Genomic DNA, 21349 nt, shown 5'->3' with positions numbered 1-21349 from the left:
TAATGCTTGATTTGGAAAAGTCACAAGTGTATGATAGATATCGTTTAGTATGTGATTGCACCGCACTTATTCGGTGTTATTTAGAAGCAGGGGATCCCAACGAAAGATTTCTCCTCTTTGGATTTTTCATTACGTTCTGTCCTGGTGAGGGCACATCTACATGGACAGTAGTAAGTCCCCCTATTTCTCTCAGTATAGCTTTCCTTTGGAATTAAATCGACTTACCTGGCGGGGGCTGACTGTGAACATTTTGAGATGATGGCTTAGGCGTTAAAGTAGAAGCGTGATTCAAGCCATTTTCTGCTGGCGCCGGCCTCTGCTCACTGTTGGCTTCCAGTGGAACATCTCCAGCTTCAACCTGAAAACCAGACAGGATCGCTTAAGTGATTGATTAAAGATCGATCAATTTTCATACACACAGGTCCAAAAAAAATACTGAGCGTTTCAGCGTTTTCAGCGTATTCAGCGTTTCTTTATGCCTCTGAATGCCAATGTGTCCATACCCATCACGGTGATTAGATCCACATTCTAGGGCAGAACTTAACCACTTCCAGTCCGGACACTTTCACCCCCTTCCTGTCCGGGCCAATTTTCAGCTTTCAGCGCTATCACACTTTGAATGACAATTGCGCGGTCATGCAACACTGTACCCATATGAATTTTTTTAAGCATTTTTTGAGACAGATAAAGCTTTATTTTGGTGGTATTTATTCACCACTGGGATTTTTATTTTTTTTTTTGCTATATAAATGAAATGTCCAAAAATTTAGAAAAAAGGTGTTTTTCTTATAAAATTTTGCAAATAAATAATATTTCATCATAAATCTTGGCCAAAATTTATTCAGTTATCTTTTTAGTAGAAAAAAAAATAACCCAAATTAGTTTATAACCAAAAATTATAATTTAAAAATTTTTTTTTTTACATTTTTATTCTATTTTTTTATATTATTTAAATACTTTTGTTCTACATACTGTCACCCTAGCAGTACAATCATGCAACACTGTACCCAAATTAATTTTTTACCATTTTTTTGAGACAGATAAAGCTTTATTTTGGTGGTATTTATTCACCGCTGGGATTTTTATTTTTTTTTTGCTATATAAATGAAATGTCCAAAAATTTAGAAAAAAGGTGTTTTTCTTATAAAATTTTGCAAATAAATAATATTTCATCATAAATCTTGGCCAAAATTTATTCAGTTATCTTTTTAGTAGAAAAAAAAATAACCCAAATTAGTTTATAACCAAAAATTATAATTTAAAAAAATTTTTTTTTACATTTTTATTCTATTTTTTTATATTATTTAAATACTTTTGTTCTACATACTGTCACCCTAGCAGTACAATCATGCAACACTGTACCCAAATTAATTTTTTACCATTTTTTTGAGACAGATAAAGCTTTATTTTGGTGGTATTTATTCACCGCTGGGATTTTTATTTTTTTTTTGCTATATAAATGAAATGTCCAAAAATTTTGAAAAAAAGTGTTTTTCTTATAAAATTTTGCAAATAAATAATATTTCATCATAAATCTTGGCCAAAATGTATTCATTTATCTTTTTAGTAGAAAAAAAATAACCCAAATTAGTTTATAACCAAAAATTATAATTTAAAAAATTTTGTTTTTTACATTTTTATTCTATTTTTTTATATTATTTATATATTTTTGTTCTACATACTGTCACCCAAGCAGTACAGTGTCACCATGGTGACACTGTACTACTTGTAGGGGGTGATGAAGATTTTTTTTTTTTTACACTGATTGCTTTTACACCCATAAAGGCTGCAAAAGCAATCATTTCTCCTTCTCTCTGGTTGCATTCTTGCAGCCATTGAGAACTACTGTGTGAGCTGTGATTGGTCACAGCTTGTCACATAGTACAAGGCTGTTGTGAATAGCCCTGTACCATGTGACCTCTGTGATCATTCACAGATTTCACACATAGGAAGCAATGATGTCAGAAGTGACATTTTGCTTACTACTCTGCATGTGATCAGTGATTGGCCAATCAGTGATCACATGATCGGGACCTCACACAGAGGTCCCATACGACGATCGGTGTTCCACTGTGTCCTTCGGACACAGTGGGCACCAGATCGTGGTGCTGCATGCTCCCAGGGAGCGCGCACAGTCCAAAATGACGGGCGCTGTTTATGAATGGCAACCCGCCCCTAGACTGCCACCATCTGGCCATTTTATATACAGTGGCCGGACTGCAAGTGGTTAAGGAAGTAAAAAAAAAAAAAAATGGAGGCGCTTATTGTCATCACTGATGCATGTCTAAACGCTAAGACCTCATACACACTGCTCATAAAAAATGCTGCTTACAGCAAACATGAGTACACCCCCAACACATTTATCAGAAAACCATTACTTTCCTTTCAGAACCGACATTTTCTATGGCTCACTATACTACAAAATCCTCCCACAAATACAGCCCATTGATTGCAAACAAGATTTGTTCATTTGCACACACAAAAAAATATTTTTCCTAACAAATTCATTCAAGATTATGTTGCAAAAAATGAATACATCCCAATGAAAGTCTTAGGAGCAAAGCTAAATTTTAGATGACAAAATCCTAATTAACAAGAATTCAGCTACAGGCGAGTCTAATTATTCATTAAACAGGTGTCCAGCAGACAGGTGATTATAAAAGGGCGTTACTTAACAAAGAAAACCCCTCCCATTTCATGCTGTCAGCAATGGCACCACATGGAAGAGAAATGTCACAAGGCCCGAGAAAGAAAATAATTTCTTTACACAAGAAAGGTGAAGGCTACAGGAAGATCAGCAAAGCTTTACTTATCAGAGTACTGTAGCAAAAGTGATACAAACATTTAACGAAGATGGAACTGCAACCATCTCACAGAGACGTCCAGGACATCCAAGGTAGTTAACACCTCGACAGGAGCGTCTTCTGATGAGAAGGGTTGAAGAAAATCACCATGCAAGTTCACTGCATTTAGCTAAAGAAGTAGAAAGCCAAACTGGGGTGATTGTTTCCCGTGATACAAAAAAGCGTACACTGCAGAGGAATGGCATGCATGGGTGTCATTCACAAAGGAACCCTCTCCTAAAGCCCATGCACAAAAAAGCCCACCTAGAATTTGCCAGGGCCCATGCTGAAAAAGAAGACTACTGGGACTCTGTACTCTGGAGTGATGAGACAAAGATAAATGTTTTTGGAACTGATGAGGAGTACAAGTAACAATGCATAGTGCCTACTGTGAACCATGGTGGTGGCAGTGTCCTTCTGTGGGGTTGCATGAGTGCTGGTGTCGGGGAGCTGCATTTCATTGATGGTATCATGAATTCACAGATATGCTGCTCTATATTGAAAGAAAAGATGCCACCATCACTCCGTGCCCTTGGTCGTTGTGCACTTTTCCAACACGACAATGATCCAAAACACACATCTAAGGCCACTGCTGCATTTCTGAAGAAGAACTGGGTGAAAGTGATTCAGTGACCAAGTATGTCTCCTGATCTGAACCCAACCGAACACCTATGGGGAATTCTGAAGAGACAAGTTGAGCATCACTCTCCATCCAGCACCCAGGCTCTAAAAGAGGTTATTTTTGAAGAATGGAAAAAGATCGATGATGCAATATGTCACCAACTCGTTCATTCCATGTCTAGAAGACTTGGTGCCGTCCTTACATATCATGGAGGTCATACAGAATACTAGATGGAGGAGTTAGCGTTGTGGGGGGGATTCATTTTTGCATCAACTAATTTGTGTAAAATTGAAGATTTTGTAATCAAAATTATATTGTTAACCACTTCCAGTCCGGACACTTTCCCCCCTGCCTGTCCAGGGCAATTTTCAGCTTTCAGCGCTATCACACTTTGAATGACAATTGCGCGGTCATGCAACACTGTACCCAAATGAATTTTTTACCATTTTTTTGAGACAGACAAAGCTTTATTTTGGTGGTATTTATTCACTGCTGGGATTTTTATTTTTTTTGCTATGTAAATGAAAAAGTCAAAACATTTTGAAAAAAAAAGTGTTTTTTTTATAAATTTTTAATATATTTTATAAATTTTAAATAAATAATATTTCATCATAAATTTTTTATATTATTTTTTATTTTATTTTATTTTTTTTACATACTGTCACCCTAGCAGTACAGTGTCACCATGGTGAATACTTCTCAATGGCTGCAAGAATGCAGACAGAGAGAGAAATGATTGCTTTTACATCCTATATGGGTGTAAAAGCAATCAGTGTAAAAAAAAAAAAAAAAAAGATTTTTTTTTTTTTTTTACACTGATTGCTTTTACACCCATATAGGATGTAAAAGCAATCATTTCTCTCTCTGTCTGCATTCTTGCAGCCATTGAGAAGTATTGCGTGAGCTGTGATTGGTCACAGCTTGTCACATGGTACAAGGCTGTTGTGAATAGCCTTGTACCATGTGATCTCTGTGATCATTCACAGATTTCACACGTAGTAAGCAATGATGTCACAAGTGACATCTTGCTTACTAATTTGCATGTGATCACTGATTGGCCAAGCAGTGATCAAAAGATCGGGACCTCGTACAGAGGTCCCGTCCAACGATTGGTGTTTCACTGTGTCCGGAGGACACAGCGGGCACCGGATCGCGGTGCTGCGCACTCCCAGGGAGCGCGCACAAGCAGGGTGCGGGGAGGCCGTTTATAAATGGCCACCCGACCCTGCACTGCCACCGTCCAGCCAATTATATACAAAGGCCGGTCGGGAAGTGGTTAACCTTACTTTCATGTACTGAGATAAACAAATGTTCTATAAGTCCCCGGTCACAGTGGATATAAATTGGCATGTGATTTGCATGCCATGCGACTTGAAAATCGCATGCCAAGTCGCACCCTATTGTCCGCAATTAGAACGGTCATATCAGTGCGGTTCCGACTTGGTCGGAGCCTCACCGATTTCTAAAGTAGTACATGCATCTGTGTCAGATGTCTTGCAAATCGCACCTGAAATCGGCAAGTCACCTGACTTTGAAATTGTGCAGCTTCACGTTAAGTCGCGCAATTTCAAAGTCAGGTTTGATGTGAACAGGGTGTAAGGCTCCATGTGCGCGGGATGTTTGGAAAACACATTTGAAGGATGGAAACTGACTGCTGGAAAACGCAGATTAAAAAAAAGTATTTTTAGCCGCGTTTGCATACTGCGTTTATGAGCGTTTGTGTTTAGAAGCATTTTTTAAAGATAACCTCAGGAGACCTTCCCAAATGCCCAGAATGCACTGAAAAATAGTAAATAATTAACTATTTCAGACATTTTGATAGAAATAGAGAGAGCAGAAGCAGGGAGAGCAGTATGTGTTGAGATGTGTTTCTGGTTGTATTCACTATGGATCCCATGAGCATAATGCGGCGCGTTCTACCGTTTTTTCCTTCACGCAAAACCTGGAACTGACTGCGCTGGTGTACCGGGTCCATTTGAATACATGGAAAACGCTTTGCATGCATTTGTGATGAAGAAAAAAGGTTCTGGACAGCATTTGGATATGGAACAGTTAAAAAACGCTTCTAAACGCAAACGCTTGTAAACTCGGTTAGCCGCGTTTACAAGCGTTTGAAACACTGATAAAATCTACTGCTGAATACAAGTTTGGTGCATTCAAAAAAACGACTGTAAACTCAACTGCCTGTAAATGAAGATGTGTACATGGACACATAGGAAGACATTAGGGAGAGTTCTGGGGCAGCTGAAACAAAACGCAGAAAAGATCCTAAACGTGAGTTTATCAGCTGCAGCGTACATGAGCCCTTAACCCCCCTGGCGGTATTCCCGAGTGTAGCTCGGGGTAAAATGTCAGTACCAAAAGCGGTAACGCCGAGCTACACTCGGGCTTACCATGCGGCGCTGCATAGGGAGTCCCTGCAGCACTTACCTTGTCCTTCGCTCCCACGATGTGTCCCCTGCAGCATCCCCGGCCATCTCCTCCGGCTGATGCCGGCATCCGGCTCCTGTGTTCCAGTCCCTGTGACGTTGGGACGTACAGGCGCCGGCGGCGGCGGGAAATTTGAAAATTTTAAAAAAACGACATTTTTTTCAAAACGATTTTACATAGTAAAACATTCCTGTTTCAACCCATTTCACATACATTTTGTCCCGAGTGCTTTGTCCAGCACCCTGCCTGCATTTTGATTGTTCTTTCTGCCTGGAATCTTAGAAAGGTCCATGGCGTCCAAAAAGCGTCCCTTTGTTCAAAAGCGGTTTTAGACCGGCTAGAGAACAGCGATAGTAAATCAGAACCACTTGCAGAATTGAGTGATAATGATTCGTGGGGGAAATTTGTCATCAGACACTGAAAACGATTCTGCGACTTTGCTCAGTGATGTGTGAACTTGGCGCTATATTTCACATTTCAGTGTTTTTGGTTTGATTATATTATTGAATTAAATGTATTATTATTATATTATTTTTTTTATGATTATTTATTAAATTATAATTTATAATTTTGTGTTTCAAATTTTATCATCCCCGGGATGTTTACTAGACTCTTGTTCGGACAGATTTCAGAGTTATTCCTAAATATTACAGCCTACAATAAAAAAACTACATATTTCCATGCAAAAAAATGGTACCGCTTTCAGCACCAAAAATCTGAAATAATCAGACCGCCAGGGAGGTTAAACTCAGTTTTGTCAAAATTTTGGAAATTGTTCTTGTGTTCACTGAGATATTGATCAAAATCTTACTTTTCAAAAGCGGTGGACTCTTTGCTGAGCACTCTAGAGGTTTGGCTTTTTTTCTTTCGGCCTGTAGAGGCAATAATGTTAGCATATGTGTCCATGCACTGGCTGAAAAATCCCATCCCAAGTGTGTTTTCCAGAGAACATTCGGGCAGAAAAAACACTTGATGGGCCTAAACGCCGCATTTAGGTGCATCAAGTGTTTTTTCTGCCTGAATGTTTCTCTCAAAAATGGGAATATCTTTGCACAAAGCAGGTAAGTAGTACATCTTTTATCTTAATTGAAAAGAAAAAAGTTAGCCACAGAACACATTAAAGTGCCTGTCAACCCTTACATTTACCCACTGAAGTGACTAGCCTGAGGTGCTACACAATGATTAACCAAATCATCCTACATGAGTTGTACCTGTTTATCTACAGCCACCTCTCTTCTGCAGCTATTCAAAGTCAATAACCTATGCAGCATTTATGAGCTTTAGAAAGAAGGGGGCTGTAGGCACAACATAGAGCAGGCAGCTGAGTGTAATCTGAGACCTGAGTGGAGGGAAAGGACACCCTCTCATTTCTACAGTCTCATAGGGAACCATGCATAGCTGAGGCTGTCAATCATCTGCTGTGCGCTGGAGGAGGGCAGAGCCGTCTCCCGAGATTGCTTGGTGTCAGCATAGACGATCGGAAGAGACTTATGCCGATAGTAAAGAAAGGAGACAGCAGCCAGGATTCACACTAGGTGCTTAGGATTGAGGCAAATACACACTATAGAACGGTATGTTTTGTTCAGTTTTTCATTTCAGAGGTTTACAACCACTTCAACCTCCCTGGCGGTATGATTCTTTCCGATTTTTTGTGCTGAAAGCGGTACCATTTTTTTGCATGGAAATATGTAGTTTTTTATTGTAGGCTGTAATTTTTAGAAATAACTCACTGAAATCTGTCCGAACAAGAGTCTAGTAAACATCCCGGGGATGATAAAATTTGAAACACAAAATCATAAATTATAATTTAATAAATAATCATAAAAAATAATAATATAATAATAATAAATGTAATTCAATAATATAATCAAACCAAAAACACTGAAATTTTAAATACAGAAAATTTTTACATCGCTGAGCAAAGTCGCAAAATCGTTTTCAGTGTCTGATGAGGAATTTCCCCCACGAATCATTATCACTCAATTCTGCAAGTGGTTCTGATTTACTATCGCTGTTCTCTAGCCGGTCTAAAACCGCTTTTGACCTAAAGGGACGCTTTTTGGACACCATGGACGTTTCTCAGTTTCCAGGCAGAAAGAACAGTCAAAATGCAGGCAGGGCGCCGGACAAAGCACTCGGGACAAAATATATGTGAAATGCATTGAAACAGCAATGACAGCAAAAATGACATTTTTTAAAAATTTCAAATTTCCCGCCGGTTCCGGCGCCCGTACATCCTGACGTCACAGGGACCGGAACACGGAAGCCGGATGCCGGCATCGGCCGGAGGAGATGGTTGGGGACGCTGCAGGGGACACATCGCAGGAGCGAAGGACAAGGTAAGTGCTGCAGGGACCCCCTAAGCAACGCCGCATGGTAAGCCCGAGTGTAGCTCGAGGTTACCACTCTTGGTATTGAAATTTTACCCCGAGCTACACTCGGGAATACCGCTAGGGAGGTTAAACAATTTTTGCTACAAGAAACAATTGAGTACTGTCTGTGATACTTTTTTTATTTGCACTAACATACAATTTTGAGAACAAGCTTTCGGGGAGTGTCCCCTTCTTCAAAGTCCAAGCAGTACTATACAAATCACAAAGTTTCAGCAGAATGTTAGAAGAGATGAAGAAAAAAAAAAAAGAGAGGCTAGAGCAGTGGTTCTCAACCTGGGGGTCGAACGACCCTTTCACAGGGGTCCCCTAAGACCATCAGAAAACACATATTTCCAATGTGTAAAGAGCAGCTACTGTGTAGAAAGCAGCTGCTGTGTTGAAAGCAGCTACTCTGTTAAAAGCAGCTACTGTGTTGAAAGCAGCAGTATTGGAGGTAAAACGACACTCATGAATTATAATTACTGGGTAAATCATTTTATGGTTGGGGGTCACCACAACATGAGGAACTGTATTAAAGGGTCGCGGCATTAGGAAGGTTGAGAACCACTGGGCTAGAGATAAGATACAGCAAAAGCGAGGGGGGGAGGGGGGGGGATACTACACTCACACAGAGGGAGTCAAGCTTCAGGTCAAGCAAGGGGACATACCCCGAAAGCTCGTCCTCAAAATTGTATGTTAGTGCAAATAAAAAAAGTATCACGGACAGTACTCAATTGTTTCTGTCGCAAATGCACTCATACGGCTGCAATCACCTTGCTACAAGAAAAAAAGTCCTAATTCCTTCAACTTTGTATTTTAACAGAGAAAGGTCAAAGATGAATAATATTCTTGTGTCTAAAATAGTATCTCCAGCGACTGATGTCCTAGATCAGGTGTTCTTTGGAGACCAGCGTATGCAGGGTACATTCTAATGCCCTCATTCACATGTAATGTTCCCCGTAGATGGATGGGAGCATCACATTGGAAGATGATTTCGCGCGGAGTGTGTAAATTTGCAATAGAGTAAATGTAGGTCAGGACGGCAACAAGTGATGTATAATTTAAAGAAAAGTTGATGGTATTTTTAGCTCTACAATTAAAGAGGAGTCGATACGGGGTAGGGAAATGCTATTAAAATATCTCTGGAAAAGCAAGGCTCCATCTAGAGTAGTGCGTGGGCAGAGGGAACACATTTTAGCTGGAGATGCATAATTGATGATGTTACACATTAGAGCGGAGTAGGAAAATCTGCAGCTATGCAACTGTTATGGAATAAAAAAAAAAAAGAAACTGGTATTGTTAGGTTGGATATTCAGGCACCTGTTGTCATTACCAGCTAGAAACTCAACAGCTGCCTTACGCAGGACTAGATTCCAAGCAGGGGCGGACTGACAACTCATGAGGCCCCCGGGCAATAGGGGATCATGGGGCCCCTGTGTCCTTGCCCAAACTCAAAAAAGCCTATGAAAAAGGTACCAGGGGCATCTCATGGGGCCCCCTACTGACCCCGGGCCCTCGGGCAGTGGCCGAGTTTCCAAATGGTCAGTCCGCCCCTGATTCCAAGTATCGGTCATATTTCAGTGCACCCTATGACCAATGTCAACATGTTAAGTCATGTTATTTGTGATGGAGTAGGTGGACACAGAAGCACGTGTAGGCGCCATTACTAGGGTTATTACCTGTTGCCACCCACTCAAACCTTTTGGGAAGTACTTTGGCTGGCTGCACCCTGTACTATGATTTTTGTTTGGTGAAACCCACGTTCACCCTTAGCCTAACCCATGTTCACCCTTTTTTGCACTTTCCATTTTACACCCAAAAGTTGGTATACTACCCTTTTTCCTTCTTTCCCTGCAGTCCACCAAAGACCCCTCAGGGTTCTAGTGACAGCCATTTTTGGTTTGTGGTTGTTGGCACCTCATAGGATCTCTTGAGTGGATGTAACACATCTTTGTGAAGTAGTACATTTTCCTGATGAAACGCATTGAAGAACTACAGACTATCTGAATTGAATATGCATTGTTGCACTAAAGATAATCTGTAACCCTCTTTTGTAATGTGATGAGTCTACAACAGCCTTTCTCAAACTTTTCAACACAGTGGAACCCTTGAAATATCTTTTTGGTCTCAGGGAACCCTTGCTAAAGGTTACTATATCTGCAAGTCATGATACATTAGTGTGATGGTCAGTGGGAAGAATGCTCCTTACACTTGTGGTCACTGGGAAGAATTACCCCCTTACAGATCGCTAAAAAGATGATTGGTGTCAGTGGGAACTTGTCTGAGAGACTGAAATAGCTCATTGCTCATCTAGCAACATCTGGAGGAACCCTTGGTAGTCAGAAACTGCTCTTTGCTCAAGGAACCTGTAGCAAACTCTGGAGGAAACCTGGGTAGGCAGAAATAGCCCTTTGTTCAGGGAACCACTAGCAACCTCTGGAGGATCTCTAAGTAGGCAGAAGTTGCTCTTTGCTGAGAGAACCCCTAACAACCTCCGGAGGAACCCTAGGTAGGCAGAAATTGCTCTTTGCTCAAGAAACCCCTAGCAACCTCTGGAGGATACCAAGGTGGGCAGACATTGCTCTTTGCTCAGTGAACCCTTAACAACCTCCAGAAAAACCCTAGGTAGGCAGAAACTGCTCAAGGAACTCCTAGCAACCTCTGAAGGATACCAAGGTGGGCAGAAGTTGCTCTTTGCTGAGAGAACCCCTAGCAACCTCTGGAGGATCCCTAGGTAGGCAGAAGCTGCTCTTTGTTCAAGGAACTCCTAGTAACCTATGGAGGATACCAAGGTTGGCAGAAACTGCTCTTTGCTCAAGGAATCCCTAACAACCTCTGGAGGAACCCTAGGTAGGCAGAAACTGCTTTTTGCTCAAGGAACTCCTAGCAACCTCTGGAGGATACCAAGGTGGGCAGAGATTGTTCTTTGCTCGGGGAACCCCTAGCAACCTTTGGAGGATCTCTAGGTAGGCAGAAATTGTTTTTTGCTCAAGGAACCCCTAGCAACCTCTGGAGGAACCCTAGGTAGGCAGAAACTGTTCTTTGCTGAGGGAACTCCTAGCAACCTCTGAAAGAACCCTAGGTAGGCAGAAACTGCTCTTTGCTCAAGGAAACCCTAGCAACCTCTGGATGATCCCTAGCTAGGAAGAAATTGCTATTTGCTCAAGGATTCCCTAGCAACTTCTGGAGGATTCCTAGAGTTCCATGGAGCCCTGGTTGAGAAACTCTGGTCTACACAATAGTTGTAGTTTGTGGTATGGCATCCCTAAAATAACATGTCTTATTCTAGTGATGTATTTATCTATGAGATAATCTGGAATAAAGTCTTTTTTTTTTAAATCTAAATCTTTGTTTTTAATCATGGCACCTTAAAAGTCCCATCCTGCAAATCTTCTTCTACTTCCAATTCGGGGATGTGGTACCAGGTGATCACCCATTAATCTTCATTGCTAATTCACATTATTATTTTGAGTACAAAAGAATCCCCAGCGTGTCAACAATAAAACAACCATGCTCCTCAACTCCCCTTGTTACCTATAGGATAGGCACTGCAGAAATAAGGGTCCTTTGCATCACCTTTCACAACCATGCAGTGGTACATAAGTGGTTACACAAACCAAGGACAGGAAAAACCGAGCTTGAAAGATCAGCCGCAGGTGGTCAGCTAATCAGTTTGTTTCAGTTTAGAGATCTGCCTGTGTTTATAGAAATCTCTACATGCGCAAACACACCGTAAATTATTCATCAGACTCCATCAAAGTTTTCAGTGCACTCACAGTGGAGAAGTGCAACCTGAGCCCGTGCACTTCACTGGCTGATCACCTCTTGCAATGACCTAGCCAGTTGTATCCCTTGTCATGACAGAGGAATATCTGGCCATTGATAACCCATACATTGCATGCAAAGAAAAATCATGGTCTAGGTCCGGGGTCTCCAAACTACACCCCGTGGGACACATCTGGCCCCTACAAGATTTTATATGGCCCTCAGTTACAGTCAGTGGCGCATCCTCAGTGTGCAATGATTGAGGATTCAGGACGGCAGAGACTATGGTCTCCACTTCTCTTGTCTGCATCCTAAAGGCCAATGATGTGCTTGCTCCAGCAAAAGGGACCTTGAGGTAAGGGGAATTCTGATGGGGAGCCTGATGAAATTGGCGCTCTGATGGGGATTCCTGCTCTAAGGGGGGACTCCAATAGAGACCCTGATGTAAGTGGGACTCTGATGGGGACCCTGATGTAAGGGGGGCTCTGAAGGAGATCTGATGTAAGGGGGGTTTTGATGAGGATTCCTGCTGTAAGGGGGGACTCCAATAGGGAACCTAATGTAAGGGGGACTATGATGGAGACCCTAATGTACGGGGGACCCTATTGTAAGGTAAAGGGAACTCTGATGGGGACATTGATGTAAGCGGGACTCTGATGGGGATCCTGATGTAAGGGGGGATGCCAATAGGAAATCTGAGGTAATGGGGGCTCTGATGGGCACCCTGATGTGAAGGGGACTCTGATGGAGACCCTAATGTAAGGTGGACCCTGATGTATGGGGGCTTTGATGGGGACCCTGATGTAGGAGGGTTTTTATGGGGACCCTGATGTAAGGGGGGACTCTGATGGAGACCCTGATGTAAAAAGGAACTCTGATATAAGGGGGAACCTGATGTAAGGAGGGACTCTACTGGGAACTCTGATGTAAGGGGGTACTCTACTGGGAACCCTGATGTAAGGGAGACTCTACTGGGGACCCTGATGTAAGGGGGGACTCTACTGGAAACCCTGATGTAAGGGGGGACTCTAATGGGGACCCTGATGTAAGGGAAACTCTAATGGGGACCCTGATGTAAGGGGGGAAGTCTACTGGGGACCTTGATGTATGAAAGGACTCTGATGTAGAAGTAAACCTGCTGGGGACCCTGATGTAGGAAGGTTCTGATGGGGACCCTGATGTAAGGGGGGACTCTGATAGGGACCCCGATGTAAGGGGGGCTCTGATGGAGATATGATGTAAATGGGGCTTTGATGAGGATCCTGCTGTAAGGGAGGAATCCAATAGGGACCCTATTGTAAGGTAAAGGGAACTCTGATGGGGACATTGATGTAAGCGGGACTCTGATGGGGATCCTGATGTAAGGGGGGATGCCAATAGGAAATCTGAGGTAATGGGGGCTCTGATGGGGACCCTGATGTGAAGGGGACTCTGATGGAGACCCTAATGTAAGGTGGACCCTGATGTATGGGGGCTTTGATGGGGACCCTGATGTAGGAGGGTTTTGATGGGGACCCTGATGTAAGGGGGGACTCTGATGGAGACCCTGATGTAAAAAGGAACTCTGATATAAGGGGGAACCTGATGTAAGGAGGGACTCTACTGGGAACCCTGATGTAAGGGGGTACTCTACTGGGAACCCTGATGTAAGGGAGACTCTAATGGGGACCCAGATGTAAGGGGGTCTCTACTGGGAACCCTGATGTAAGGGGGGACTCTAATGGGGACCCTGATGTATGAAAGGACTCTGATGTAGAAGTAAACCTGCTGGGGACCCTGATGTAATATGGGACTCTGATGTAATATGGGACTCATTCATTGATAAATCTGGTTTAGTTTTCGGCCCCTGAATATTTGCCCTGGAAGTCTGGAGTCCCCGGGTCTAGGTGAGCCGACAACATTTCCATTTATTGCCGGTCACAGCCAGTCTACCTCTTTCTTCACGTCTTCCTCGTCCTCCAGTGTCAGGGCGGCCAGCTGCCTCGATCTTTGCTCCATCAGGTTCACATATCTAATTGGATTCGATAAAGCTTCAATCACATCTGCGAAGACATAAAGTGATACGTTGTGTATAGGAAGGATAATGTGACTTTTACAGTCATTTGTGGATTGTAGGAGGAGCTCTGCAATGATGAACATACTGAGGCTGTCACTAGGTCAGTCATCTCCTTGCTGGCCTCTCATGGCCTCTCATGGCCTCTCATGGCTTCTCAATGGCTTCTCATGCCCCTCCACCCCATCATGGGGGAATGCAAAGGGATTTGGTGCAATCCATTCACTTTGTGGATTGTTAGTCGTGTCACCTTGGTCAGTGTCAGGGATCGTTCACACTTGTCTTTATTTCTAACTCATACCAAACACCCCTACGCTCCCTAGATGCCCCATGCGCAGTTTTGATGCGATTGATAGGCGTTTGCCGAGCGTTAAAACCGCACCACAAACGCCTATAATGAAGTTAAATGGTCTTAATGCTCCGTAACCGCATCGCAACCAGGGGCGGACTGACCATTTGGAAACTCGGGCAGTGCCCGAGGGCCCGGGGTCAGTAGGGGGCCCCATGAGATGCCCCTGGTTCCTTTTTCATAGGCTTTTTGGAGTTTGGGCAAGGACACAGGGGCCCCGTGATCCCCTATTGCCCGGGGGCCCCATGAGTTGTCAGTCCACCCCTTGTCGCAATTGCCTGCCAGGCATTTGTGGAGCAGCACCATAGACTTGAATGGGAAGCTTCAACTCCTCCTGACTGGACACGAGGCAACCGTTTTGCCGCGGCGCTTTCGCTGCCATGTGTGCTGCCATGTGCAGAATTTTCATAGGTGTTTGAGAAGCATTCTTAGGCTTCCCAAATGCCTGTCTGACGCCTGCTGACAATGCTAGTGTGAATGTAGCCTAAAGCAAAATGTGTTCATATAAATAGTCCTGTGTATTCTTCATGAATCTTGGTGTGCTTTGTGTATTTTTTACAGATCTGTGCAGTAATCCAGTGCGAGACTTTCCTCTATGCAGGAGCTTCCTGTATTAAAGACCGGCCAATGCTGCCCTTTCCTTGTGCAGGGTGATTGGTCTTGTCTCCGCCCCCTCCTGTAATAGTGAGTGGAGCCTGCTGGACCCCTCCCACAGCTCTGCTCTCTGCACAGGCTATGTACAGCATAGTGATGATGTCACTACTATTTTTACAAGGTAATATCTGGCTTCCTGTATTAAAGACCGGTCAATGCTGCCCTTTCCTTGTGCAGGGTGACTGGTCTTGTCTCCGCCCCCTCCTGTAATAGTGGGTGGAGCCTGATGGGCCCCTCCCACAGCTCTGCTCTCTGCACAGGCTATGTACAGCATAGTGATGATGTCACTACTATTTTTACAAGGTAATATCTGGCTTCCTGTATTAAAGACCAGTCAATGCTGCCCTTTCCTTGTGCAGGGTGACTGGTCTTGTCTCTGCCCCCTCCTGTAATAGTGGGTGGAGCCTGATGGGCCCCTCCCACAGCTCTGCTCTCTGCACAGGCTATGTACAGCATAGTGATGATGTCACTACTATTTTTACAAGGTAATATCTGGCTTCCTGTATTAAAGACCGGTCAATGCTGCCCTTTCCTTGTGCAGGGTGACTGGTCTTGTCTCTGCCCCCTCCTGTAATAGTGGGTGGAGCCCAGGGGCGGACTGACAACTCATGGGGCCCCCGGGAAATAGGGGATCATGGGGCCCCTGTGTCCTTTCCCAAACTCAAAAAAGCCTATGAAAAAGTTACCAGGGGCATCTCATGGGGCCCCCCTACTGACCCCGGGCCCTCGGGCAGTGCCCGAGTTTCCAAATGGTCAGTCCACCCCTGGTGGAGCCTGCTGGGCCCCTCCCACAGCTCTGCACTCTGCACAGGCTATGTACAGCATAGTGATGATGTCACTACTATTTTTACAAGGTAATTTCTGGCTTTGCAAAGGCATTTGGTGCTCACAAAACAGATTTAAATACATGCTGTGGCAGATATAACACGGCTTTTGGCACATTCAAGTCAATGGAGTGCTTTAGTCTCATTAAAAAAAAAATTGCAGATCACAGAGAAAAAAAAAAAAAAACACAGGCATTCGGGATCGCCTTCCAAACACCTGACAGAGGCTGCTTAGCCATCCCCAAAAAAGCGATCCGCCGTAGATCACTTTTCAGGAGCTGCCCCAAGTGTGAACCTTTGAATCTCTGCCTCTGTGCACAGATTTTTCATAAACCTATAATAGAAAACTTACATCTATATGTATTTACATACTGATAACTAGAGATGTATCTGTTATACACAAAATACAACCCACTTCCTATTTATATGCTCAGTAAGTTGAGGGTTGGTGGCGCAGACGCGCTCCTCAATCCGAGGAGTGTTCATCCAAGAATGCCGCATAGGTGGGTGACTGCTGCCACCCAGTGGGGAAAATATATATGAGCCAAAGGAGGAATATTTAAATGTTTAAAAGACTTTAAAACGTTTACAAAAAGTATCAATTTTTTTAATTCACACAAAATGCTTACAAAAAAGCATTTAAAGCTGTTACGATACCTGCAAATGTATCGGGGACGTAATCTTTCACCTCTATGTAGACAAAGATGGCTGGCAGTGTCAGTGGTACATTCTTCTCATTACGTAGAGAGATGTAATGGTAACCTGAAAGAATAAAGCAGTTTGTCTTTTATTTTGAAAAAAATATATATATATATATTTAATATATAAATATCTATCCATTCAGTCGTATCCGTCCCTTGGCGATTGCATGGACCGTCACTCATAAATGGCTTCTTCCATGAATTCTCTTAGCAATTATTTTACAGGGTAGGTTGCCAGGTCTTTTCCCAACCCCCACCATGCAGGAGATCCCGCATGGCCAGGGATGAAACTAGGACAAATTTAGACAGGAGCCAATTAACCTACCAGCATGTCTTTGGAATGTGGGAGGAAACCGGAGTACCTGGATGAAACCCACACAAGCACAGGGAGAACATGTAAACTCTATGCAGGAGGCGCCATGGTTGGGAATTGAACCCATGACCCATTTACTGCACGGCAGACATGCTAACCCCTAAGCCACTGTGACACACGCACGCACACTTGCCAAAAGTATTGTCCCCGCCCTCCCAATCATGTGATTCAGTTGTTCCAATCCCCTCCATGGTCACAGGTGTATACAATCATCACCTAGGCATGCAGGCGGCTTCTACAAACATTGGTGAAAGAATGGGTCGCTCTCAGGAGCTCAGTGACTCCAAGCGTGGTCCCGTGATAAGTTGTCACCTGTGCAATAAGTCCATCCGTGACATTTCCTGGCTACTAAATATTCCACGCTCAACTGTTAGTGGGATTATAACAAAGTGGAAGCAACTGGGAACAACAGCAACTCAGCCACAATGATGGGGCATTATCCCTCCAACTGACACCAATGACAGGGCACTTCCTGCCACTGACACTATCAATGAGGTTCTGTTCATCCAACTAACACCAGTGATAAGGAACCATTCCTTAACACCGTCGATAAGGCACTGTTTCTCCAACTGACACTAATGACGGGCACTATTCCTCCCACTGACACCAATGATGTGGCACTATTCCTCCCACTGACACCAATGATGGGGCACTATTCCCCCCACTGACACCAATGATGGGGCACTATTCCTCCCACTGACACCAATGATGGGGCACTATTTCTCCCACTGACACCAATGATGGGGCACTATTCCTCCCACTAATACCAATGATGGGGCACTATTCCTCCCACTGATACCAATGATGGGGCACTATTCCTCCAACTGACACCAATGATGAGGCACCATTCCTTCTACTGACACCATCAACAGGGCACTATCCCTCCAACTAACACCATTGAGAGAGCACAATTCCTCCCACTGACACCATCAATGAGGCACTATTACTCCAACAGACATCAATGATGGGGCATTATCCCTCCAACTGACACCAATGACAGGGCACTTTCTGCCACTGACACTATCAATGAGACTCTAGTCTTCCAAGTGACACCAATTATGAGGCACCATTCCTTTCACTGACACCATCGATGAGCTGTTATGTACGGGAATTTCCCTGAAGAAGACACGTTCTATGTGACGAAACGCGTTGGCGTGGGGTTTCAATGACGTCACGACACTCGTACACGAGGTGGCAAGTGTTTGTGTGTTGCCGTTTTTTTTTTAACATGGCGCTATTGTGAAGTTATTACATCTATTTGGAGCTGGTTATATTTGGTGCAATCTAGCACTTGCAGAGTGTGAGTTATATTTTATCTGTCTTTTGGCTACAATAAAAACATTTGTAAGGATAAAGCATTACATACAGTATTTTGTTTACATGGTGGTGAATGGAAGCCGCAAAAGAAAAGAGGATTTTCAAACTCAGATGGTGTGGCTACTGACTAAAAGGAGATTGCAGCCCGCTTGGCAGGACAAGAGCGATTATGACCAAACACCGATGTGGGAGGTCATAGTAATAAGGTGAGAGCACACCCATTGGTGGATCACGGAGAGCTGTGGTGTGGAGCGCGCGGGTGCAATCTGATGCTCCATATTGTTACATAGTCTGAAGAATGTATTATTGCCTGCAACTCTTTACCATCAGATGGACATCCCTTCAGGTTTTTGTTTTTTTGCACATATTGTTTATAGATGCTTTTGTTTTAACCATTTCAATACCGAGCAATTTTACCCCTTCCTGCCCAGGCCATTTTTCAGGTTTCAGCGCTCTCACACTTGAATGACAATTGTGCCCTCATACAACATTGTACCCAAACTAAAATTTTATCATTTTCTTCACACAACTAGAGCTTTCTTTTGGTGGTATTTAATCACCGCGGGGGTTTTTGTTTTTTGCTAAATTAACAAAATAAGACCAAAAATTTTGAAAAAAAAACACATTTTTCTTTGTTTCTGTTATAAAAGTTTGCAAATAAATAATTGTTCTTCATAAATTTAGGCCGAGATGTATTCTGCTACATGTCTTTGGTGAAAATAACCCAAATTAGGATGTATTATTTAGTTTGTAGGAAAGTTATAGAGTTCACAAACTATGGTATAGATCTGAATATTGATCAACCCTGAAGTACTGACAGCCAATCTAATTTCTTGAGGTCCAAGAATGTCAGAACAGTACAGATATCCCCCAAATGTCAGAATAGTACAGATATCCCCCAAATGTCAGAATAGTACAGATATCCCCCAAATGTCAGGACAGTACAGATATCCCCCAAATGTCAGGACAGTACAGATATCCCCCAAATGTCAGGACAGTACAGATATCCCCCAAATGTCAGGACAGTACAGATATCCCCCAAATGTCAGAATAGTACAGATATCCCCCAAATGTCAGGACAGTACAGATATCCCCCAAATGTCAGAATAGTACAGATATCCCCCAAATGTCAGGACAGAACAGATATCCCCCAAATGTCAGGACAGTACAGATATCCCCCAAATGTCAGGACGGTACAGATATCCCCCAAATGACCCCTTTTTGCAGAGTAGACAGTCGGACGTAATTCATAAGAGGCATGGCGAGTTTTTTGAAGTTGTATTTTTTTTGTCATACTTTTTCGGGAAATGAAAAAATTAAAAAAATTATTTTCACTATTTTTTTTACATACTGTCACCAGTGCAGTACAGCGTCATCATATAACTGGCATGGCGGTGAACAGGGACACTGACTGGTGACAGTATGAAAAATATATATATATATTTGTTTATTATTTTTAATTTTTTTATTACCTTTTTTTTAAAGATTTTTTTTCATATTTTACTATGACCAAAGTAGTACAATGTTACCATAGTAACATTGTACTACTTTGAGGAAGTGATCAATTTTTTTTTTATTTATTTTACACAATTTGCTTACAGCAAAGAATTACTTTGCTATAAGCAAGCATGTACCTGAATGACATCGATTCATTCAGGTTTTTTTTTTTTTTTGTTCTTAGCTGTGATTCGGCCACAGCTAATCACATGACATGTGCATGTGACCTGCTGTGACCATTCACAGCTAGGCACTAGTATACAATGGATGGCATGAATGAAGCCATCCATTGTATACAACTGTCATGTGACCTGCTGTGATTGGTCACAGCAGGTCACATGGTACCGGCAACGGGGGCCAGTACTCAGATCTGTCATCGGCCATGTCCGAGGTACACGGCCGGTGACAGATTGCGCAGCTGCGCGGCTCTGCAACCGCGCGAACTGCGCATGTGCGGGAGGACGCCAAATGGCGGCCTCCTGGAAAGGTAATGCATTTTTGCGGCCGCCAAACGGCTATAGGCCGGGCGGCTAATGGTTAATTTATGTGTTGGATTTATTCATCAAATAAGATATTTTTCACATGGAAGAATAGAAATATGGTCGTTTGTTATGTTCTCCCAGTTCTTCCTTGTTAGTACCACTTACTTTGCCAGATTTTTTTTTTTTTTTTTTGCATCGTCCCAACTTTTTTGAGATGTGTTGCTGCCATCAATTTCAAAATGATAATAAATGATCACTCTGAAAATTCTACCCTAAAATTATTGAATTCCCACTGCAATCAACCCTGAAGAAAAAGTAACACTTTCACCCTTGAAAGCAAATAATAATAGTAAACCTTTTCCTTCACTATTACTCAAAAACCCATATAAAAAAATACAAAATTAATAATAAATAAATAACTAAAATAAAAACAAAATAATATCCAAAGATAAATTAAAATAAAATAATTGAATGTCCAAAATAGTGTCCAAAGTAATGTCCAAATAAAATCAAATAAATAATAGTCCAACAAAAGTATCTTAATCCAGTGTGTTCAACTTTCAATTCTCCATTCCGAACCTCGTGATACCTCGAAAAAATATAAACTATAATAGAGTATTACCTTCTAGAGGACACAGTGGAACACCGACCGCTGTACGGGACCTCTGTGTGAGCCAATCAATGAAAACATGAATAGGTGTAAGCAAGATGTTACTTCTGACATCATTGCTTACTACGCTATTCATAACAGCCTTGTACCATGTAACAAGCTGTGACCAATCACAGCTCACACAGTATTTCTCAATGGCTGCAAGAATGCAGCCAGAGAGAAGGATAAATGATTGCTTTTACAACCTTTATGTGTGTAAAAGCAATCAGTGTAAAAAAAAAAAATCTTCATCACCCCCCACAAGTAGTACAGTGTCACTATGGTGACACTGTACTGCTAGGGTGACAGTATGTTAAAAAAAAAAAAAAAAAGATAAATAATAATATAAAAAAAAATAAAAATGTTTAACAAATTATAATTTTTGGTTATAAACTAATTTGGGTTATTTATTTTTACT

General features: G+C 42.5%; 1 protein-coding gene across 1 annotated transcript in view; it reads right to left on the bottom strand.

Moving 5' to 3' along the window:
- The window catches only part of LOC149454407 (1-phosphatidylinositol 4,5-bisphosphate phosphodiesterase beta-1-like), a gene marked incomplete at its 5' end in the record, with an annotated part of 211017 nt that overhangs the window by 146348 nt on the left and 43320 nt on the right, over window positions 1-21349 (bottom strand). Inside the window, 3 exons of the mRNA XM_089687595.1 lie at window positions 226-358; window positions 13965-14074; window positions 16570-16674. Coding sequence (XP_089543721.1) covers window positions 226-358; window positions 13965-14074; window positions 16570-16674 — 348 coding nt within the window. The remainder of the gene's footprint in view (window positions 1-225; window positions 359-13964; window positions 14075-16569; window positions 16675-21349) is intronic.

The sequence above is a fragment of the Staurois parvus genome, unplaced genomic scaffold (genome assembly GCF_062004578.1).
Source record: "Staurois parvus isolate SC_StPar_1 unplaced genomic scaffold, SC_StPar_1.0 ptg000431l, whole genome shotgun sequence".
Classification (NCBI taxonomy): domain Eukaryota; kingdom Metazoa; phylum Chordata; class Amphibia; order Anura; family Ranidae; genus Staurois; species Staurois parvus.
This window is presented reverse-complemented; position numbering and strand designations above follow the sequence as displayed.